Raw genomic sequence first — 25,573 nt, forward strand, 5'->3', positions numbered from 1 at the left:
AACACAAAATCTAATGACAAGAGACTGCATTTTTCTGTCTTTATGTGTTTATTACACAAGATGGTTTTAGATATACACACAGTGTTTAATTCAATTCAGATTTTTACACGCCTGTTGCTATTTTAATCGCAATAGCATTTTGTGATTTGATTTGTTCATATTTGCCTGTTTAGCACAAAGTTGGTGTGTTTTATCGCCTCAGCTGTCTGTCACTGCGAGAAAAAATAATTCATTAATCTGCTTCATCATGTGATGTCTCTGTTCATGTTCCCTTCACAAATAAATAAACACATTTGATTTGAACTTGAATGCTTGTATTGTAAGTTCATGATTAGAAATGAACAGGTGAACGAAAACATTCTTATCATTAAAACATGCAATGACAGATAATTGACTGTCGGGATTTTCAAATGAAATAGTCTAATGCCAGTGGGGAACCTTCAGGGCCTTCTACGCCTTCAGAGAAGGCCTAAAAAAATTAATAAAAATATTTTTTTATAATAATACTAATAAATAATAAAGTATTCAATAAAAATATGTTTTTACATGTTTGGGTTTCTATTTAATTTAATTTAATACATGTAATCTCTTTTCTCTCATCTATGTTATAACGTTAAGCTTACTGTCAGGTTCATATCCAATCAGAATCGTCTGTCTCTATTAAGGCCCGGTAAACTGGCTCATTCATTGGTTAGGACTTCAAGAATCCCAAGGAAGGCCAAGCTATGTGTTTTGGTGTGGAGAGTGACGGGCAAATCGACCAATCACGCTTTGATTTCAAGTGGGCGGGTAAAAAACAAAGCATTGTAAGCCTTCATGAAGTCCTAATCATGCAACAAGCTGGATGCGAGCTGCCGTAAAACACCAAAGAAGAAGAAGTCCTAATCATAGACCGTCTAATGGCCCGAATCTCTGCGGTGAGAGTGGTTGAGGTAAATGGCAGAAAACGTGATTGACGTTGTGGCTAGTTTGATAGGGCTGAGGTAAAAACGAAATTACTTAAGCGGGTACTCGTGAAGAGCACAGCCGAGAGATGCGCGTGCAGCTGCGCTTCGCATATCAGACGTGAACACGAGAAAAATAATGGGTTTAATTATACTTTCACTTCCTGACAGTTTTACTTGAGGATAGTAATGACTGCAGGCGACGCCGAATTACATACAATATAATTACCTAACTAAATCTCAGAGAATGCAAAAACATTCACCGGGGCTCGGGCTAGGGATTTTGCGAGCCCGCAAAATATAACAGTTATAAGCCACAAGGAGGTGCACTGAGAACGCAGGGTGCTATATTTCCCCTTATGAAAAAAGACTAACAAGCTATCCTACAGCTAAATATATATTTACAAAAAACAAAAATTAAATGCAAATTTACAGAGCAGCAGAGTCTGTATTTGTGTTTATCAGTTAGATTAAAGTAATTTTAAACTTTAAAACTGCATTTAAAGGCAAACGATGCCTATTCTGTAATTTAACTTTGCGTGCTCAGAATTTTTACACGTTCACTGTATGATTTAACGAAATACGAATAGCCTAGTATTATATTCTGAATTTTAAAATTTATGAAAAACAAACTACTCTCAATTTATTTTGGTGTTTTTTCCCCCATGCTCACTTGTCTCCATTTTCCTGTTTTTAAGAATTAAGGCGGTGTAGTAAGTAGAACCTATCCATTAAATTTGTGATTTTCATTTATTGCGCCATGCGTAATTGCGCATGGAGAGGCATTTGCACTTCATTGCATATTTTGAAGGCCCAGCTGAAGTACTCACGGTTCGCCACTGTCTAACGCAAACTCTGGTGTGTTGTGAGTGTGTGTGAATGATTACCATAATTAGTTCATTATAATAAACCCACATTATACTCAGATTTACACATTCGTAGTAAATGTATTTCATTATTTAGTTGACTTCAACAGTAACATTTTGGCTATTTACAGACCTGCATTACCACAGTAAAAATTTAATTTTGTATGAACTTCCCCAAATTTTTTTAGCACCAGTCGCCACTGTTCTGACATGATTTATCTTGGTTTCTTTTTTACTTTTTATATGCACTGTATATTAATCTAAACAACACTAAATTATGTACATAAAGTTCTGTTGAGATGTTTTAATGAATTGAGCTAAATCTGGATCATTATATAAATGCTTGTTATACATACACACAATAAACATCATTTATACAAGCCTTGAAATAGAAACTACTGTGTGATTCAGTATACTGTAGAGTCACAGTTTGGCCTCGTACACACTGCAAAGTTTAGAGATTGACAACTGTATTTCTGAATGACCCGAGGGTGGGATTAAGCGGATTTGATGCAAATGTATAATATGTTTTGAGAGCATTTAGTTACAATCATTTTCAAATTAGGGTTAGGTTAGGTTGATGGAGGTCACATTTATTAGCTTTTGCATCCTAACTCTTATTTATTGCTTGTGATGTTTCTCATTTGTAAGTCTCACTGGATAAAAATACAAATATCTCTGTCATGTCAATAAAATGCACTTTTTGAAATTTGAAAGTTAATGAGAGAGGGTTACTCACTGTTTGGTCGATTCCCATCAGGACTCTGTCTTCCAGTCGGGCTTTTCTCATATTTTTCTGTTTCACACATTTAAGAAAATATAGACCATTTAACACATTTACATAAATATGTAATAAATAAATGACCATTTAACTGAATGACAAGGCACAAGCAGAGCACAAACTTACGCTGGGTTTTATTTTAACACAAGTTTTTCACATACTAGTCCAGGCAAACTAACTCATTTTGGAGCAAAAAATAGAAGTAATTGTAAAATAATGTTTTTCAGCATAGATCATTTCTATGAGGTGTCCAGAACAACATACTGAAGGTCCTGAGGGGTCCTGGTTGGGGAAGTATGTTGATTTCTCATGAATCCGAGGTGTGTGCAGTGGGGCCAGACTGCAATGCACCCCAATGGGGCTATTTTTTCCTTTGCTCCTGTCAAGATGAAGCTTTGCACAGTGGAAGTGCCCATGAGGAGTAATTTTTTTGTGTTACAGGTTGCTTTGAGAATTGGATTTGGTATGCAGATGAGCTATACACTAATCGAATATGCCCATAATACACCCAAAAGTAACTTTTTGGTATTACAAGTTTCTTTTGAAATGAATTTGAATATCCACATGAGCTTTACACTTATTTAATATGTCCTAATTTGCATAGGCAGAAACATCATTCATATGTTTGATAAATATATTGGCCCAATGTTCATCCAATCATCCTGCTGCTTTTAGACTGGCCTCTAACCTGAAAACTGCCTGGCTTGATAGTTCCTGCCAGCTGTTTAACCCCCGCTGGTATTATCTTCAGGTTCACGGAGGAACACAAGCCTGAACAGAAGGGGAGGGTTGTGTTTTTTTGTGTGTGTTTTTCTTTTGAATTTTTTTTATGTTTTTTATCCAGCCTGGATCCTAAACCCCTTCTCTGTGGCTTTTGGTTCGGGCACCCCCATATCATTTCCTGGTTTGTTCTTTACTTGGTTCTTCCCCTCTGGATTATATTCATCTGATAAAATTGCCTCACTAAAGCAATCTGAATTGCAGCACTAGCAAAATCTGTACAATTTAAATGCATGTTAAGCTAAAAAATAGATCAATACAGTAAATGTATTAACAAAACACAAGAAAGACTGATTCCTTTTTTCTTAAGGTCACTAGTATAACAGCATAAATGTACCTGAGGTTTCCTTGCAGCATTGATATGGGTAAAAAAATTGCATTGCAAAATACATTCATTACAATGCAGTGCAATTTATTTTGTTGGGGCACTACTATGGGTCAGTGCTGAAATCCTCTTACGTTTCAGAATTTAAATTAAATTTTTATTAAGAATGTGTAAATGATTGTTTTCCATACTTACATTTTAATCAGGGAACGAAAACACTACCGTATTATAGATATTTATTTAAAAGCAACTAAATGATTTCAGACTTTTTCCATTCAAGATGACACATCTTCAAACAATCCAACCCCAATCATTTTGAGGCTGTAATTCTACATCTCGTCTATTTGGCATAGGAAAGGGATGGCACTGAAAAAAGTAAAGAATGACACTCAAACAAGCTAAGGTGTTCAGCCAGTCACAGGAAAATGTTGGAAAAGGCATCATCATTGCAGCTGAAAAAGCTCTAGTATCACTGTATGGGGGCAAAAGGATGAATCACTGGACATGCTAAGATACAGGCGATTCTTTATTAAAGTAACTCAGAACTCATCTCCAGTGGAAGCTCAATCTCTCCCTCCAATGTCAGCAGCTGCAAAGTTCCATAGTCTTCAGGTCTTTTACCAAATGATGAAGTGGAAAGGGGGAAGTGAACCTATGGACCCAAAACCTTGGGGGTGCCATATTTTGGATGGGAGATTAATGCCAATAATGACTGATCAGCCAAGCAGCGTAACGAACCAACACCATGTCAATTTTTGTCAGGCTGGGAGGACCAGCTTAAACCAGCTACTGCCACCTTAAATCAGCAAAAAACAGCTACCAGCTTATGCTGGTCTTAGCTGAATTTTTCAGTAGGGATTGTTAATCACTGCTATGACTAAACACATACGCATAGGTCTAAAAGGTACCAAATTGTGAAAACCGCTATATAAATAAAATTGAATTGAAAAAATAAATAAATACATAAATAAGATGCTCACTTGCATTATAGGCTATAGCGTTACATTATAACCACATTATAATTTATAGCGGCATTTTCCGGGCTTCAGTTCTGGATGGCATGATGCACACAGCAGCTCTAAACTTCAGCTCAATCATTACATACGCAGAAAGATTGATCCATACCATTTAAAATCATGTTTACTTACTGCTGCACTTTTGTAGTTGATAGTTACATCCACTGTAGTTGCAAGAAAGACTGCAGCACAAAGAGATGCAAATGCAAAAAACATGGACTCCCTTGCACTACCATTTGTGGAGAATGTTGTGGTAATAGCTGTACAAACTCACAGTTGCCTGATTTATCAGATGAATATGACCCAGAGGGGAAAAACTAAGCAAAGAACAAACCAGGAACTGATATAGGAGGTGCCAGAACCAAGAGCCACAGAGAAGGGGTCAAGGATGCAGGCTGGACTTAAAAAAAGATGTAAAAACAAAATCACCAAAAAACAAAAACACAAAAAAGGCCTCCCCTTCTGTTGCTACCTTGTCGTGGTGGGGAAGCTTGTGTTCCTCCGTGACCCTGAAGATAATACCGGCAGGGGTTATACAGCTGGCAGGTACTACCAAGCCAGGCAGTTTTCAGGTTAGAGGGCAGTCTAAAAGCAGCAGGATGATTGGATGAACATTGGGCCAATATATTTATCAAACATATGAATGATGTTTCTGCCTATGCAAATTAGGACATATTAAATAAGTGTAAAGCTCATGTGGATATTCAAATTCATTTCAAAAGAAACTTGTAATACCAAAAAGTTACTTTTGGGTGTATTTTGGGCATATTCGATTAGTGTATAGCTCATTTGCATATTGAATTTGATTTTCAAAGCAACTTGTAATACGGGGAAGAAAACTTTTCATGGGTGCTTTCATTGTGTGGAGTTTTATTTTGATGGGAGTGGGGGAGGGAGTGGCCCCATTGGGGTGTTTTGTGGTCTGGCCTTGTTGGCGCACATTTCGGATTGATGAGAAGTTAGCATGTTTCCTCAACTAGGATTTCTTAGGACTTTTAGTATGTTGTTCTGGACACCTCATAGAAATGATCTATGCTGAAAAAAATTATTTTACAATTAGTCTGTCGTAAAACGCTATTTTGCCTGGACTATACAGTAATCTGTGCTTTTGGTCTTTTTTTCTTACTGTCAGAAGATGATTTAGTGTTCATTTGTGAAAAGTTTTGATGTGTTCTGTTTAGATTCTGGACAAAAGGTATTTCGGAGGCATGAAAATAAATGTCCTCATTAGTTTTTGAGTTGGGCAGATGTACAAACAATATCTACCTTAAGTATATAGACAGAATTTGATTGTATTATTTGTGTTTAAACACAAATGTGTGTTACAATGAACATCTTGGTAACGTATGTAACCCTTGTTCCCTGAAGGAGAGAACGGAGACGTCACGTCATGACCGACGAATTGGGAACTCGCCCAGAGAGACCAATCTGCTTCAATATACTACTAAAAAGCCAATGAACTTGGCATTGAGGTATTTGCATAATGCTGGCGCCGCCCCGCCAGGTGCGTATATAAGCCGCAACTGCAGAATACGAAATTAGCTTCTTTTCGGTGAGAAAGCCGGGAGAGTGAGACCAGCCGTAACATCAGGGAGCAGCAACTGTGGCGACGGGACGTGACGTCTCGGGTTACATAAGTAACCGAGACGCTCTCTTTCAGTCGGTCACTACGACGTCACGGTGTGACCGACGAATTGGGAATCCCTACCAAAACGCCACTGGAGCTGACCTCTTCCGGTGTCTGCATAAAACCCTCTGGTTCCACTTAAGGAGATGGAGAATAGGATTTAAGGCAGAAGGCCGGGCATTAGATCTTCCTTTAACCCCACAGTAATGCCAGCGACTGGGAAGCGCGATGACGAGCGAGATGCGACGAGAGCGCAAACCGCCTTGGCTGTATATATACGCAACAATTGCAGTGTTGTCAGTGCGAACTAATACATCCTTCCCTTGCAGCTCCATAGCAAAGCGTACAAGTCCCAGATATACAGCCCACAACTCGCGGCAATTAATATGCCATTGCAGCTGGGGTGCTGTCCACACCCCTGTGGCAATTCATATGCCATTGCAGCTGGCGTGCTGTCCACACCCCTGAAGCTCCAAGCCCGTCGTACGTGGCTCCCCATCCCGTGTCGGACGCATCTGTCTGGACAACAGCATGCCGAGAGACCTGTTTCATGGGCACCCGAGCCCTGAGAAATGCAGGATCTGACCACGGGGGGAATGTTAGACGACACGCAGGTGTAATGGTTACACGGTGTATGCCGATGCGCCACGCTCTCCTCGGGACTCAATCGTGAAGCCAACGCTAAAGCGGTCTCATATGGAGAAGTCCGAGTGGTGTCACAGCCGCGGCTGCTGCCATATGCCCTAGGAGCTTTTGAAATTGTTTCAGCGGGACCGCGTTCTTCCATCGAAACGAATCGAGGCAAGTCAGGATTGACTGGACACGCGTTTCTTTTAGGCGTGCCAATAAACCGATCGAGTCCAGTACCATACCGAGAAAAGAGATCCTCTGCGGGGGGCAGAGTTTGCTCTTTTCCCAGTTGACCTGAAGACCCAAACGGGCTAGATGCCGAAGCGTTAAGTCTCTGTGCTCTGTTCAGTACACGCAAACTCAAGATCGGTCGTAACCTACCGCCTTTCTTGGGTTCTATGAATTTCCGGTTGTAAAACCCCAACCTCCTCTCGGTTGGAGGGACCGACTCGATCGTATCCTTCGCCAGTAGGACATCGACTTCTGCATGCAGTACATGTGCATCGGATGCCTTCACCGTAGTGAAGCGAATGCCCGAGAATTTGCGGGTGTGCCGGTTGAATTGTATTTCGTAACCAAGGCCGATCGCGACCCCGCGTTCCACAGGAGGGATCCCGGAGTAACTCTTAGCGGTTCCACCGGTGAGGGAGGTGAGGGGGGAGGGCTGAACCGGCCGTATCCTGGTAGAATACGGTGATTTCCATGTCCGTGACATCTTGTGCACCTCGGGGAAGAAAGGAACGGGAGGTGAAGGCGGTGAGGCCTGGGCAGCTCCAAAGAACCAGTCATCCAGGCGGGGCGGTTCGGGCTGAGGGGGGTTAACCCACTCTAACCCTACGGTCTCTGCTGCTCGAGCAAGCACGGCCACCATCTCCGAGTCAAACTCCGGCGTCGTGACCCGACCAGAAGGAGGAAAGAAGTCCGAGTCAGCTTCGGAGAGAGGGGGCCCAACGTTCGCTGTTGCGGACGAAGCGGATCCTGAGGGAGGCGCAACGGATTCTGCAGCCATTGTAGAACATGACACTGCAGTCTCCATTGGCACCTCTACCGGCTGTGGATGGGAAGGCTGAGAGCCGGAGGACGAATACCCTGAACGGCTCAGCACAGTTAAATGTAGGTTTAGATGCTCAGCTGATGATGCACACAGGGAAAAGCAACGCACACACTAAACTCAAAACAAAAAAGATGCAGAGCCGTGGAATACTGCGAGCGTCCGCTGTGGTACTGCTTGTCCAACCAACTTCAGCAATCGTTCCCACCACAGTAGATTAGCTTCTCAGTAGCAGATACTGCCGGTTTTCGAAGCGAAAAAGCCAATTTCATATTCTGCAGCTGCGGCTTATGTACGCACCTGGCGGGCCGGCGCCAGCATTATTCAAATACCTCAATGCCATGTTCTTTGGCGTTTTAGTAGTATATCGAAGCAGATTGGTCTCTCTAAGCGAGTTCCCAATTCGTCGCTCACCGACTGAAAGGGAACCCCACATATGGGGTCAGTTTTAACATTTGCATTTCTATCGGTAGATTCTAGAAACAAACTTTATTGGGTGGTTTCCCCAGACAGGTTTTAGATTAATCCAGGACAAACTATAAATATAGCTGCAAGCAGCAATGGCAGCCCCTTGTATGTTTTTTATCCCGATACGGTGCCTCCGAGAAAACGATGCACGGTGTGCAAGTGCATCAAGTGGGTAAATATTGGTGGACTATTTTATGTTGTTACTGACCCATTTAAAAAAAAACACATTTTAGAGACAAACCGGGTGCTAGTGAGCCACTTTTTAAGAGACACACATTTGTCTGACCTTTTTGTCCACACGTAACAGCCGACAACTCTGATGTGTGTGCCAAATTTTAAGTTAATCTAAGCATGCCAAGAGCCCTAAATATGCCTGAAATTATAGTAAACTTTGACACGATGCATGGCAACAGCGTTTGAGATATCAAAAATCTTTTCGCAATTTAGCATCTCCAAAGTCTAAGCATCATCTTGGCCAAGTCTGGTCTCAATCACATGAATCTCCTAGGAGGAGTATTAAAAGTTTACCACATGCAACTGTCAAAAAAATCTACCTTTGTGACTGACACACTTTCTGGTTATGCTTGAGACTCACAATAGGCACTTCGATGCAATTGGAATCTTTGGCCGATTTCTCTGATTTTGGCATAAATTTGTGACCTCGCCTTGGCAACAGCGCTGGAGATATCAAAAATCTGTTTGCAATTTATCATCTCCAATGTCTCGGCATCATGTTCACTACGTTTGGTGTGAATCACATGAATCCTCTAGGAGCAGTATTTAAAAGTTCACCACGTGCACTTTTAAAAACAATCCAAAATGGCCAACTTCTGTTGGGCGGGACTTGGGCAATTTGAGAAATCGAGTCCAAAACCAACACAAAGCAAAGAATAGAAGTTGCCAAAAACAGGACAACACAGCTCCCCACACTCATACAGAAGAAAAGAAGAAAAAATGCCTTCTTTTGGATCTTAATCCACCTGCTGCTTAAACTGCCACAGACTTTTACAAAAGATTGCAGTTCTCGAAACAAAGTTACTTGTGGTGCTGCCGACCCTGCCAGAACATACAGTGGAGCTTCATCATGGTCCTTCTCAACAAAAAGCTGGTGAGTCCTGTGAACCTAATGCTTTTAAACAGGTCATAGTGAGCTCAGAGAAACCTAAAGAAATTGAGGACACAGACAGCAGCCGAGCTAAGCACGCTGATAGTGGGCGACAATATTATCAGAAACATTGAAAGCAAGGCTACCGTACATACTGTTTTCCTCGGGCAATGGTTTCTGATGTTAACAAGGAACTTTGCAACATTCTGATGAAACATAAGTCTGTCAGTCAGATTGTCATACATGTGGGAATAAATGATATTCGGAAAGAGCAGTCTGAGCTCCTTAAGAGCTCCTTAAGAGGGATTTCAATTAACTTTTCGAAAGACTTGCAAGACTGAAAGTTCAATCTTTTATCAGTGGACCACTCCCAGCCCGGGGAACAAATATGTTTTTTCGGCTACTAAGTTTAAATTCATGGCTGCAAAAAACCTGCACATGAGAGGACTGAATTACATTGACAATTTCAATATCTTCTGGAGCCAAAGGCAACTTTTTAACACAGATGGTATCCACCCAAACAAACTAGGTGCTAGGTTGCTTAAAGACAATATCTTTTTCTTTATGCATCATCCATCAGCTGAGTGTGCCAGTCCACTACTGAACAGCGGAAATGACCACAGGATTTTACACCAGCACCTGGATGGACATTCATTTCATTTCATTTCATTTTCATTCATTCATTTATTAAGCACTTTTCCACAACTTGTCATTGAACAAAGTGCTGTACAAACACATAATCATAAAAGCATACATCATTTACACCACATTTAAATAACAGTAAAATAAAATAAAATAAAAACCCCAATTTGATAACCTAGAAATTCAAAATACTATACCCTATTAAATGCTAAAGCTAGAAGGTATTCTTTAAGCTTATGTTTAAAAGCAGTAAAAGTACGTTCCAATCTAATAGAAAGGGGTAGAGCATTCCACAATTTAGGAGCTATAGCTACAAACGCTCGATCTCCACTTCTCCGCTTAGTTCTTGGAGTCGATAAGACCAGCTGGTCAGCTGACCTCAAGGATCGTTTTGGTTCGTATTTCTTAATAAGATTTGTCAGGTACAACGGAGCCATATCATACAGTGCTTTATAAACGAAAATAAAAAATTTAAAATGTATTCTGTAGTCGATCGGTAACCAGTTTAAAAAGCTCAATACTGGAGTAATGTGGTCTCGCTTACGAGTACCCGTCAATAGTCTCGCAGCAGCGTTTTGAACTAATTGTAAGCGTTTAATCAGTGTCTTATTTATGCCGACATATAGCGCATTGCAGTAATCTAATCTTGTAAATATAAAAGCATGAATGAGCTTTTCAAGATCACGAGTGGACAGAAATGGTTTCACTTTCGCTATTAATCTCAGGTGATAGAAGCAAGACTTCACGACAGAATAAATTTGTCTCTCAAAACTGAGATCACTGTCGAAAAGAACACCTAGATTTCGGACTAATGGCTTACAAAAGGGGGCTAAGTCACTGTGACAGAGAGCTCTGTCACGGACTAAGACAACACTATTACTGACACGCACATATGTAGATATATATATATCCAGTTTCAATATGCATTCAGTCTTAGCTGCTCTCGGGTGCACACGGGTGTTTGCTAATTATCTTGGTTCTCATACACACCGACATGTCCATGGTTATACATAAAATTCGCGTGGCAGATTTTTATTAGGAATACAAGGAAAATGCACACACCAGATGAGTTAAAACAAATGTCTTTATTTACTTATCTGAATCATTGTTAAGAGGTGTCTGTTTATGTTGGTAGTGTTCGTCATGTCTTCCGGGTGCAGCGCTTCCTGGGTATGGCAAGCACAAGGGACAAAACGCGATATGCGTCTTAGGGGTCCTTAAATGGAGGCGTCTCACGTGGCGCCTGCGCATTCCGCTGACACTGGGCTGTTCTATCTGTATGTTTGGTGTGGGTGAGTCACTAACACGCCTCATCACAGTCACCCAGATCTTCAAAATTATTTGGATCTCCAAACCAGACAATTTCAGTTTTCTCTTCATTTAGTTTTAAAAAAATTTGAGATAACCATGATTTAATGTCATGTATACAATTACGCAACAACTCTATTTGGGTCCTGCTGTTCTTTTTTAAAGGGAGATAAATTTGCATATCATCTGCATAAAAGTGAAAAGGGATTCCATGCTTACTAAAAATTGACCCAAGGGGTAAAAGATACAAAGAAAACAAGATTGGGCCTAAAATCGATCCCTGTGGAACCCCACTAAGCAGAGAGGCAGGTTGTGAGTACTCTCGACCGATATTTACTGAAAAGGTTCTATTTAAAAGATAAGACTTAAACCATGCAAGCGCTGTACCTTGAATTCCTACTACATTTTCTAGGCGTGAAAGTAAAATGTTGTGGTCAATAGTATCGAACGCAGCACTGAGGTCAAGTAAAACAAGAACTGCTGAAGACCCTGAGTCGACTGCAGTCAGTAGGTCATTTAAAACCCTAATCAGGGCAGACTCAGTGCTGTGAAAAGCCCTGAAACCTGACTGAAAAACTTCAAAGATATCGTTCTGAATCAAAAAACTATTTATTTGATTCAAAACAACCTTCTCCAAAACCTTGGACAAAAAAGGTAACTTCGAGATTGGCCGGTAATTAGATACAACAGCAGGGTCCAAATGAGTTTTTTTCAAAAGGGGCTGGACAAGAGCATATTTAAAATTATTAGGGACTACTCCAGTTAAAAGACTGTTATTTATAAGAAGTAAAATACTGTGGCCAAGAACATTAAATGCTTCCTTTATCAATTTAGCAGGAATAATGTCTAATGAGCAGTCAGTTATTTTTGACTGCTTGATAATCTCAGCTAGTGACTGCAAGGAGATCATTTCAAAATGGTCAAATGTAACGGATGATGACCGAACAACAGAAGGATCAAACAAACTAGGTTTAATTGTGGTTTTAATATCATTCAGATGACAAGGATAAAACTTTGCAGTCACAACAACTACTGTTCACAGACACAGCTCAGGCTGAGCCCTGCCCACAGACCTCGCTACAGCTAGATTGTGAATCAACACCCAGGGACGTTTCTGTTGATAACGAACAGGGAAGGCATGATAACACTCCCTGCCTTCAGGATCACCAGAATCACACTCACATGTCATCACACTCCATTTCTCCCTCTCTCCAACATCACAACTTCTGTGATTTTCAGAGAAAATTGATAAACTGGTATTTGCTGGAACAAAGCTCTCCCACTCTATTGCTGCGAGTCCCCAAATATCAACCAAGAAACGACGGGCTCCTCAACCACCAAAGCCTTCGGGCCCAGCCCGCCCTCCCCTCCATCTGAGAGAGCACTCCGACCTCTGCCTCAACATCAGGGATCACACCAGCCCTCATCTGCAAACAGCACTGGTACCTGATATGTGTTGTGTCCCCACTACGTCAGCAGTAACAATCATAAAAATTTTCAGAACAAGCGGGCGCCCGATGTCCCTTTAGCTTTCTCTATCTCTGTCCTGATATGTGATAGAAAGATGAAGGCGTTCTCCAGCCACACGGTAATTCTATCTAATCTACTGCCTATTATATGTCATTCTGAGATTGATACAGTGCCAAAACCAGTTACTGTTAAGTTAGCACTTCTAAACATCCGTTCACTAAAGAACAAATAATTTTTAGTTAATGATCTTATCACCACTAACAACCTGGACTTTATGTTTCTAAATGAAACCTGGTTAGATGACAGCTGCAGCGCTACAGTCCTCAATGAATCAGCCCCACCCAAATTTACTTTTATAAGGCTATGTTTACATGTGGGCGGCTATTTTCATAAACGGACATTTCAACCTCTTCGGTTTCAAAAATAATATCGTGCAAACATGTCAGTTTTCAGAAAAGTGTTTATTTACACGTACCCGTGCATATATGCCATCAAGAGAAGCTCAAGCCCATGTAAGCCAATCACCGGCAGCGCTGGTGGTGATGCGAACTGGTTCTTCATGTTGGAGGGAGGAGTTGTTGCAGGAGGTGATCGATGACGTCAAAGTACCACGAGAGCGAGTTGAGGAATCACACGTAGAGGTCTAATTTCGAATCGCTCTTGCGGTACTTTGACATCACCGTCTGTCGGTTCTTGCAGCGCCGCATGAAGTCAAACATGCGTAAAATTGCTGCCCTCCGAGCACTCGTCTCTGCTCCTCGACATAATGGAGCAGCTGTATTTGCAAATACAAACACATGAAACGAGTTTGCACGAACATAAATGTGATCTTGGAAGCGTTCAGAGTAGCAGTCACATGTAAACATAGGTCGCACTTTTGACGTAAGTGCGAGCTCTGGCGCATACTCTGTGACGTTGCCGGAGTTTTTAGAAACAATCGGTTTCAGAGGCGAGTTCTCTGTTTGCGTGTAAACGAGGGGCACAAACAAAGGTAAATCTCTCAGTTTTTAAAAATAATCATGTACGTGTAAACAGAGCCTAAGTGTCTGTAGAGCTGTTAGAAGAGGTGGAGGAGTAGCTGCTTTATTGAAAGATGCCTTTCAATGCAAGCAAGTGTTACTTGGTGATTACCAGTCTTTTGAATATTTGTGTATTGCTCTAAAAGGTACACCACGCATTCTGTTTACAATTATTTATAGACCTCCCAAAAACACCTCAGCATTTGTTGATGAATTCACAGAACTTTTATCAAAAATGTTCTCTGAATTTGATTATTTTGTTATTGCTGGAGATTTCAATATTCATATAGACAATGCAGAAAACAATACTGCAATTGAACTGTTAAAAGTTTTAAACACTTTTGGTTTGACCCAGCATGTGCAAGGTCCTACACACAATCGGGGACACACTCTTGATCTGCTCATTAGCAAGAGTCTTAACATTTCATCCACTGTAATCAAGGATGAAGCCCTATCTGACCATTTCTGTGTTTACTTTGATTTATTGATCTGTCCTGCCACTGATGCTAGATCTGTCTATGTTAAAAAAAGGTTCATAGATGAGAACACCAGTGAGGTATTTATGAATGCTATATGAATGTTGCCAAACATATCAGCAGACTCTGTTGATGCTCTCCTTGAAAGCTTTAACATAAAAGTTAAAGATGCCATTGATGGTATAGCTCCAGTAAAGGTCAAGGTGATCACTGGCAGACGTAAAGCACCCTGGAGAAACACAACAGCAGTACAGCACATGAAAAGAACATACAGAAAAGCTGAACGTATATGGCGGAAAACAAAACTTGAAGTACATTATAGCATCTATAAGGACAGTCTTCGTGCTTTCAACTTCGTGCGTAGAACTAGGCACAGCTAGACAGACCTTCTTTTCAAACATTATCAACAACAACATAAACAACACTCGCATTCTTTTTGCTACTGTAGAGAGACTGACAAACCCCCCAAATCAAGTTCCTAGTGAAATGCTCTCTGACAACAAATGCAATGAGTTTGCAACCTTTTTCTCTGAGAAGATCAGTAATATTAGGATGGCGATCAATACGGCATCATATTGTTCTGTGATCAGTCAGATATCATTGCAACAACCTCAGAAATTAGTAATTCTCTCAGAATTTGACATAATTGATATAAAAACCTTGTAAGAAACTACTTGCAGCCTTGACACGCTCCCCACATCTTTTCTCAAAAAGGTACTTAACTGCTTAGAAACTGAACTCTCAAAAATAGTAAATACCTCTCTGATCACAGGCACCTTTCCAGAGTCATTAAAAACAGCAGTTGTTAAGCCTCTCCTAAAAAAGAGTAACCTAGACAAAACCATACTTAGCAACTACAGACCAATCTCAAATCTTCTGTTTATACACAAGATCATTGAAAAGGTTGTTTTTAATCAGCTGAACAAATTCTTAAACTCAAATGGCTATCTGGACAATTTTCAATCTGGTTTCCGTCAGCATCACAGCACAGAGACAGTGCTCATAAAGATAATAAATGATATTCGCTTAAACTCTGATTCAGGTAAAATATCAGTGCTGGTGCTACTAGATCTTAGTGCTGCCTTTGACACAGTAGATCACACCATACTCTTACATAAGTACTATTCGGACGGGATTAGTTTTACATAGGGAGGTGGGGTAAAGCAAGTTTTTATCAGAGGTTCTCTGTGATTTTAGTCCAGTCCGAATGCTACATGTCAGTAATCATTACGGACAATGTCAGTAAAGATTACGGCGTCTTTTACCTTCTGTAAAAAGGTCCGGAGAAATTACCTCAGGTCACACTAATCCAGTGCGAATCGACCAGCTGTAAATATACACGTAAATCGCGTCATTTCCTTTTAATTTGCGGGTTTCTTTTAAATATAAAGGCGCTTAAAGAGGCATTTACTTGCGTTCTAGACGGAGAAACAAGTCAGTGGCAGGTCAGTTTCTGAATAAAACACGACACAAACTTAAAAAAAAAAGTCAAATTCACTTCTCAGATGCGCGGAACTGTTTACGAAACTGACGTTCTCCCCAAACTGAAATTAAACACAGTGTTTCGCGTTTTCCTTGTCTGTGTCATGTTGTTTGCACATCTGATATCTGGAAGCAAGGTAACGTGCACGTGAAGACGAGAGGTGACGCGCTGCGCCAACGAGTTACCCCTCCCACTTCTGAATGTTTTACAGAGATTTCTAATCCCGTCCGAATTGACCATTTATATTACCCGACGTCCTGTGGTAAAATTACATTACGCCATCTTCCCCTGTAAAACTAATCCCGTCCGAATAGGGCTATAGACTGGAAAACTGGGAGGGTCCTCTGGGATGGTCCTCAAATGGTTTAAAAAGGGAGAGGTTACTATGTGAACATTGGTAACCATAAATCTGAGTGGACATCCATGACATGTGGAGTCCCACAGGGTTCACTTCTTGCACCGCTTCTGTTTAATTTGTATATGCTCCCACTTGGCCAAATAATGAAAAAAAGAACCAAATTCCTTATCACAGCTATGCAGATGACACCCAGATATACTTAGCCCTGTCACCCAATGACTACAGCCCCATTGACTCTCTATGTAAATGCATTGATGAAATTAACTGTTGGATGCGTCAAAACTTCCTCCAGTTAAACAAAGACAAAACTGAAGTCATTGTATTTGTAAATAAAGATGAAACTCTCAAGGTTAACACATACCTTGACTCTAGGGGTCTAAAGACACAAAATAAAGTCAGAAATCTTGATGTAATTTTAGAGTCTGACCTTAATTTCAGTAGTCACGTGAAAGCGATAAGCAAATCAGCTTACTACCATCTCAGAAATATTGCCAGAATTTGCTGCTTTGTCTAAAGACAGGACTTAGAGAAACTTGTTCATGCTTTCATCACCAGCAGGGTGGTTTACTGCAATGGACTTCTTACTGGGATCCCCAAAAAGACCATTATACAGCTGCAGCTCATACAAAACACTGCTGCCAGAATTCTGACCAGAACCAAAAAATCTGAGCACATTACTCCAGTCCTCCTCAGGTCCTTACACTGGCTTCCTGTTACATTTAGAATAGATTTTAAGGTATTGTTACTTGTTTTTAAATCACTTCATGGCTTAGGACACAAATACATGACAGATATGCTAACTGTATATAAACCTAAAAGATTACTCAGATCATTTGGATCAGGTCAGTTAGAAATATCAAGTGTTCACTCAAAACAAGGTGCGTCAGCATTTAGTTATTATGCCACCTCTAGCTGGAATCAGCTTCCAGAAGAGATCAGATGAGCTTCAACAGTAAACACTTTTAAATCTAGATTAAAAACACATCTGTTTAACTATGCATTTACTGAATGAGCACTGTGCTGCTTCACACTGACTGCACTTTTAATTCAACTCACTGTTACTCCTGTTTTATTCTATTTAACATATTCTAAACTGTTTTTATTAAAATCACATTTATTTTTTACTAATTGTTATTCTAAATTCTCATGTATCTTTGTCTTTATTGTGATTGTATCATGTATCTCTTATTTAAAAAAAAATATCTCTTTTATATATTGTTTTCTCACCTCTGTGTAAAGCACTTTAAATGACCACTGTGTATGAAATGTGCTATACAAATAAACTTGCCCTGCCTTGCTTCTGACATCTGGACCAGCCTGGGCCACCCCATCCGCCCTTTGGTTATCTGATGTTCTCGGTAAACATTGCTCTAAACTCCGGGCTGCAAAGAGGAAGTGGCGCTGATCAAAAGATCCTGCTGAACTCTGTCTCTATCAGTCTCTTCTGGCCTCTTTCTCTGCATATGTCTCCTCTAATAAAACTCACTACTATCACTCAAAAATCAACAGCTTACCTGACTCTTGTGCAGACCTTCTCTTCTCTGCCTGTCCCACACTCTTATCTGACTTAACAGCTGACAATTTTGCTTTCTTTGTGAAGGCAACAAACACTTTCAGCAATCAGTTCTCTGCGCCGCCACCTCTTGTGCATACTCAAACCCCTGATGCATGCTCGCTCCTCTCTTTCTCTCTCCTATCTGAAGTGGATGTTTCCATGGTCTTTGCTTCTAACCACCCGACTACCTGCCTGTTAGATCCCATACCCACCCATCTCCTTTAGGCCATCTCTCCATCCGTTATTGCTCTCACCCACATTATCAATTCATCTCTTTCCACTGGTACATTCCCTGCAGCCTTTAAAAGAGGTCCAGTTAACCCCGCTGCTAAAGAAACCCACATTTAACCTTGCAATGTTAGAAAACTACAGACCCGTATCTCTTCTTCCCTTCATTGCCAAGACTCTTGAACATATGGTTTTTGACCAGCTCTCCTCCTTCATACAAAATATTCTCCTGGACAGCAATCTGTATGGTTTCAAAGCAGTCACTTCACCGAGACTGCACTTCTCTCAGTAATTGAAGCCCTAAGGCATCCAAATAATTTCAATACCGGGGTACTTCAAGGTTTAGTGCTTGGACCAGTGCTCTTTTCGATAAACATAATTCCTTGGTTCTGTCATTTGGAAACATGGCTTTTACACAACACACAACAGCCTGCACAACCAAACCCCTACAGATGATTCAGAACATAGCGGCAAGAGTGGTCTTCAATGAGCCAAAGAGGGCGCACATCACTCCTCTCTTTGTCAAGTTACACTGGCTTCCCATAGCAGCTCGCATCAAATTCAAAGCTCTGCTCCTGGCCTTTAAAACCACCACTGAGTCAGTGTCCCCTTACTTTCAATTGCTTATACAGACTTATGAACCCTCTCAAGCTCTGCGGTCTGTCACAGAGCAAAGTGTAGTGGTGTCATCCCAAAAAGGGTAAAAATCACTATTGCATACCTTCTCTGGATTTAGTTCACATCTGTGGAATGGTCTGCCGGTCATGATACGATCTGCTGACTCTGTAGCTGTCTTTAAGAATCGGCTAAAAACCCATCTCTTCCACCAACACCTCAATTACTAATACAGAGCTTAATATCTTTTTTCTATTTTCCCATCTTTATCTGTACATTTTCTGTGAAAAAAATTACTAACTAACTCATTGCTATGTGTGCTGTGTTAGACTTGATGAGACTATTTCCAGTGCACGTATGTATTGCTGTTCTTAAGTTGTAAGTCGCTTTGGACAAAATCATCTGCTAAATGACTAAATGTAAATCCTGTATGTTCACACTCACCTCTTTCATCTGTCTGCTGTTTCATTGTAAAACTCTGTGAATCTTTATATTTATCACAGATCAGATAACTTCCATCATTTGATTTGACAATGTCTCTAAATGTCTCAATAAGATGAGGAGCAGTGCAGTTTCTCTTCAGTCTGTAGTGTCTGTTAAATGATTTTTTAATGATTTTCTGTATGTTGTCATTGACTTCAGTCTGATGAACACTGTGTGAGTCGTGTGTTGTGAGCACCAGTGTGTGTTGATAAACACTATCAGAGAAATAGTTGAGGATGATCTCCAGACGCTCTTGATCTTCTCTTGAACACTCATCATGTTTAAAGATGAGAAGGATGAGATGAGGTCCTGGATGAGACAGATTCACACACTCTCTCACTGTCTGTATGATCTGATGATATGAGAGGTTCAGCTGGAGCAGATGAGGACAGTTGATGATCATCATGTCTTTTCCTCTGACTCTCTCAATCTGATGATCATCTGGAGGAACTTCACTATCAAACGCTGATATTCCCAACATGAAGTTTCCCACTCGACTGTTTGTTGACACATCTTTACCCAGCAGAACAATCCTCACTATAGACAAGAATCACACATTTAATATTTACAATCCTCAACAAACACAACACATCATCTATATGAAACTCACTGTTAGGAGGATCTTTTCCTTTGCTGTGTTTTCTCCTGCAAGCAGGATTGTGAACAGCAGACACTGCAGAAAAAAACATTACACTTATATTAAACTCTGAGATTCATAACAGTGAGAAATATCAACATTATCTGTGTATCTCACCTGTGCTGTCAGTGGTGGACATGATCCTGTCTCTTTATTTTATCTCTAGATGATCATCTTCTATTCAACAACATTTAAGATTTGATTTTCCAGTGAACATCTCAGATTTCTTAAATTTGTCTAAGCAGTTGTTTGGTGCCTCGTCTAATGTAATACATAAAGAAACTGTAGACTGTAGATAGTTGTGTAGCGTAGCTTTCTTCTAGATCCTAACCCAATGCAATGTCTGTGTGAGCAGATCTTTATATCTAATACACAAACAATACAATAACACCAAATAGAGAAATAATCTGAACACATCACACAGCTCCTCTGAACTAAATCTTTAACACAGAGATCTGATTATGAGTTGATTCTATAACTGAAGATGAAAGTGAAACTGTCAGATGTTACCGCAACTTATTCAGAAATCTGTGACATTTATATCTAAACTCATTATTTAGTCTTCTGTCTAATATTTACAGACACAGATTACAGAAATTATAGAAACATGAAGAGTCTTAAATGTAAATACCTGTATGTTAAGGTTTCTTCGTGCTTAGATGTTTCTTTCATTTTATCCTTCATATGAGCAGGAAGAGATCTGAGTTTGGGTGAAGTTTAGATGGAGAAGAAAAACTGAATAGACTGGTATTGTCAGTCACATGACTTCATACTTACCTGAATTTGTGCAGGTGACAGCATAGACAGCAACACAACTTTCAAGCAGTGGCGGATGCAGAACGTGACATATGGGTGGGCATGGATTAAGTCCGGGTGGGCCTGAATCTATGGGTGTAACTTTTGAATAAGAAACTATAACAAGTCTATAAAATTCGTCAAAACTTCAGAACACTAATTTAAACAGCATACACACAGACCCGAACTGCACGTCACATTTTTGACATTATTGATACTTTAAATTGTAATGCAACGTGACATTTATTAAGCCTTTTTGGTAAAAAAAATATTGGGCTCTCATAGCCTACAAAAAAAGTTCAGTCAGGACCACTTGAGTCAAATAAAGACAAATCTTTGACATTTAAAAATGTTTATTTGCAAAATGTTAAAATTACATTTGGCGGTATGTCTCTGTTCTGAATTCCCAACCTTTTCATGAGCTCCATGAAAGCTAGTGAGGGAACAGCAGCAGCTTCTGGGGACAATCTCCCATATAAACTGGGATAGCAGCAAAATACCCCCCAATTAGAACAGAGCGTGCATCAGTGACAATGAAATGAAACTGATTAAGTTAACAGAGTTTAAAGGAGGAGCTAGGGGAGGAGGTGGGTTGCAGCAAAGCAGTCGAAGCAGCCAAGCAGACAGACTGAAATCCATTTAAATAAGGCGCCCTGTTTGAAAGGGACCAATTGATGCATAGGCATCGGATCAGCTGATAGGCTGGGTTAGGTTTGACAATCAGCTGATAGCACCGCTTGACTACGTGGCCTGCCTGAACTGACGCTGTACGCTATATTTCAGTCAGGACCACTTGAGTCAAATAAAGACAAATCTTTGACATTTAAAAATGTTTATTTGCAAAATGTTAAAATTACATTTGGCGGTATGGCTCTGTTCTGAATTCCCAACCTTTTCATGAGCTCCATGAAAGCTAGTGAGGGAACAGCAGCAGCTTCTGGGGACAATCTCCCATATAAACTGGGATAGCAGCAAAATACCCCCCAAACAGACCATACCAGGCAATCATCCCTGGCTCTTCCTGCTATCGAAGAGCCAGCAGAGGATTAAAAAAAAAAAAAAACTAAAATTTCAAGAAGCCAATAATAATAAAAATACCTATATAGACTACATGAAGCTAGCAAAGAAATAGCTGGATGAAGCAGTAAAATAAAAGAAGAAAAAACAATAAATCACTGAAGCGATATTTATTTCAACTACAGATCACAATCATGACTCATAGCTTTCTGAGCCTCAAGGATGGCTCGAGTATCTGGCCGGAGGTACCGTTCATAAGCTGCCGAAGACCATCTTCCCATAGCTTTTAGGGTAGAAACGGGAGTAGAGGAAGCTGCAGTTGTAGCAGCCCCTATGCGCAGCGAATGGGCCGAATAACACTCTGGGGGTAGCCCGCAGAATTGACAAAGCAGGCGGAAACGGGATGCAAACCAGGCTCTGGACATGGGCTTTCCCTCCTCTGTTGTAAATAATGGGTCCTCCAGACAAGCTTGTGGACGACACCTCAGATAAGCCAACATGGACGACAGGGGACAAAAAGCAGAGTTAGTTTCAGACACAAAAACTAAAGATCCTTCCCCATCCCGATCAGTTTTTGAGTGCTTTAGAAATATGGTGAAGTGGTGAGAAAATATTGAAACATCAGATATTGTGAGGTCATGTGACGGATTAAAAGAATCTGTGCGTGTTGAAAACTCGCCACCTCTGAGAAAACCATAGAAAGCCGTAAGCAAAACAGATTCCAACATAATATCAGAATAAATCCCAAAGCATCCCTCTCTCAGACGTGATATTAATTTTTTTAAAAGTGGAAGTGTGAGAGGGAGACGATGATCATTGCCTTTAGGTTTCTCTTTTTTAAGTCCATTGAGCAGGAGACGAATTGATGGATTTTTTAGCAAGCTGATGGTGGATGGATCCAAGCAGCGCAGATGGAACTGAATGCCGGCGATCATACTCTTGATGGATGAAGGCTGCATTTTACGGGACTCAAAACAGTGGACTATAAAAGCACTAACATATGAAACATTGACAGGAAGTACATCTACAGTGAAAGTGGCACAGAAAGAACTAAAATGAGACCAAGCAGAGTCATACATTTTTAATGTTGATTTTGCTAAACCACTACGCATGTACTTGGCTGCTGAATGCAAATAAGATTGAAGGGTCATGTCTAATCTAGAACCGTTTGGCTGAAAAGAGGGCAAACCAAGCTGGCTGGTGCTGAATCCGGACACAGGAGGTGGAATTTCTGAAATTCAAATCGAGAAAGGGAATCAGCAATTTGATTGTTTAAACCTGGAATATGAGCAGCTCGGAAAATGAAGTTATCCATGACAGATAACCAAGTAAGGCGCCTGACGAATCTGTTGATAAACGGAACTGATGAGCGACCTTTGTTAATTATATTAACAGTTGCCTCATTGTCACAAAAAAACAGAATTTGTTTTCTAGACCATTGTTTCCCCCACAGAATACAAGCTATCACTATGGGATATAATTCCAACAGAGCAGTGGACATGTTATTATCAGGCATGGAAAGCAGCTCCTTTGGCCATTTGCTAGCAAACCACTGACCATTGAAAACCCCCCCAAAACCGACAGAAGGCGCAGCATCTGTATACAATTTAAGGGCTGCAGAAGACTCCAGATCATCATGATAAAAAAAAGAAATGCCATTCCAATTTTCAAGGAGCAAAGACCAGAAACTGAGATCTGATCTGGAGCCTGCGTCTAAGGTAACTATGTCCTTAAGATCTTTGACTGATTTGGAAAGATCGAGGAGTCTGGAAATAAAAGACCTGCCTTGGGGAATAATACGCATCGCAAAATTAAGATGGCCTAGTAAAGAAAGCAAATCTCTTTTTGAAAAAGAAGCGGAACTCTGAGCATTTCTCATGATTTCGCGAATGCGTTTTAATTTCTCAAGGGGCAACGAGGCTTGCATTAGATTCTAATGTAATGCCTAAAAACTCGATAACTTTGAGTGGGCCTAAAGTTTTTTCCTCAGAAAGGGGAACACCTAAATCGGCGAAAGTGTATTTTAACGCCGAAATGCATCTGTCTGGCTTTGCGTTTTTATAATCCACTAGCAGAAAATCGTCTAAAAGATGGAGCACATGCAGTAATTTGCAGTTATTTAGGAGAATCCAACATAGCGCCTCTGATAGTGTATCAAAAATTTTTGGACTACTGCGACAGCCAAAAGTGAGCCTGACCGAAAAATAAAATTTTTCCCTCCATTTAATGCCAAATAAATGCCACTGCGATGGATGTAAAGGCATAACTTTAAAGGCGTCTGAAATATCTGCCTTTGCGAGCCATGCACCCCTACCTGCTTTTTTGATGATTTTAATTGCGTCATCAATGGTTGCGTAAAACAGAGAAAATGGAGCTAGAGGAATAAGACTATTAATACTTTGAGCAGCATCATTATGAGGGGCGGACAAATCAAAAATTAAGCGCTTCTTTCCTGAATATTTTCGAGTAGCTATCCCTATAGGATTAATCCGACAAATTGAGAAAGGAGATTTATCAAAAGGCCCAATAAGAAATCCTTTCTTAACTTCCTTTTCCAACAAGGAATCGACAATTTCAGGTTCTTTAACAGCAGAAAGCAAATTATTACAGAAAAAAGATTGATTAGGCAACCAAGACAATCCTGCAAAAAACCCTTGGATAAGTCCGGTTATTAAATAATTGACAAAGCAGCGGTTAGGATGATTTCTCAGTGCCTGTCCCAGCTTTGGAACATTGACTGGGGTTGATGGCTTTATTTCTTTTTGTCCTTTTTCATAAAGCGGGTTCGTCTTGGGCACACAGATTTTGGGTGGCCGTCCCCGCAGTAACTACAAGCATGAACATATTTACAATTATAGAATTTGCAAACATTTTCATTAAAATTATAACACAAGGGAGTAGCAAATGGTGTCACCTTAGAGTCAACAGTTTGAAAACCAGACTTAGATGGAGGAGACGCAGATTTGGGGCATAGATTGAGGGTGTGAGAATGAGAGCCACAGATCGAGCAGGAAAGAGCTTGATGACCAGTGAAATGTCTGCTTATGAGGGTTAAGTCAACTACAGACCAGTCCAATCTTTGATTAAAACGTTGAATGAACATTGCAGCTTTTGCAGAGAATGACTTATGATATTCATAGAAGAGAGTTCCTCCATAGGTCAAAGCCAAGTCAGAAATTATTGCTAAATAAGTGTCAAGTTCGGCTCTACGACACGGATACAATTCGCAGATGACGTCTCTGTAAACCCCAAATGCCACATTAAACTCAGCTAGCGTTAACATTTTTGAAAGTCGGGGGTCGCTATCTTTAAGCATAACAGACACATCGCCGCAATCAACAACACGCTTCTCACTCATTTCGGAGCACAATAATATTTTGACAAGGTTGACATCATTACCTGCGATGATTTGGCTTCTCAACTGATGAGAAATCGCAGCAGCCGGCGGAAAGAATGGAGAGCCTGTAGTCACGGGAACTGCACTTCCCATAGTTCTTCGTGGTATAGTCACTGAATTGATGACGTCATCATTCTGCTGCGGAGTAAACACGGGCAGCCGCGCCGTGGTCGATGAGGAGTTATCGGAAGACGGACCAGAAATGGAAAAGTTTCCAGAGGCCTTAGATGTTGAACCGGACTCAAGAGCTTGAATTCTGGAATTCATGTTGGAGAGCGAAGACTGAATGCTGGACAAAGCTGACAAAACTGGGTCGTTGTTTTGGACTGAAGAAGAGTAGATTGCTCGGGTTGAGACGTCGGATCCACCTGCCCACTTGGGTGCAACATCAGCCGAAGTGGAAGCCGGTTCGAGATTCTTTCTCTTCTGCGTCTGTTTCTTGCCGGAGAATGGAGGAGGATGAGGAATATCTGCTGCTGGGACGTCAATTTTTTCAC

At 40.6% G+C, this 25,573-nt stretch overlaps 2 protein-coding genes across 2 annotated transcripts in view; both read right to left on the reverse strand.

Moving 5' to 3' along the window:
* LOC129426484 (GTPase IMAP family member 8-like) overlaps positions 1-19,761 on the reverse strand; it is a 107,542-nt gene extending 87,781 nt beyond the window's left edge. Inside the window, exon 1 of the mRNA XM_073857852.1 lies at positions 19,192-19,761. Coding sequence (XP_073713953.1) covers positions 19,192-19,711 — 520 coding nt within the window. The 5' untranslated portion in view covers positions 19,712-19,761. The remainder of the gene's footprint in view (positions 1-19,191) is intronic.
* LOC141351231 (uncharacterized) overlaps positions 1-25,573 on the reverse strand; it is a 137,143-nt gene that overhangs the window by 57,597 nt on the left and 53,973 nt on the right. The gene's annotated exons all lie outside the window — the stretch shown is intronic.

The sequence above is a fragment of the Misgurnus anguillicaudatus genome, chromosome 19 (assembly GCF_027580225.2).
Source record: "Misgurnus anguillicaudatus chromosome 19, ASM2758022v2, whole genome shotgun sequence".
NCBI lineage: Eukaryota > Metazoa > Chordata > Actinopteri > Cypriniformes > Cobitidae > Misgurnus > Misgurnus anguillicaudatus.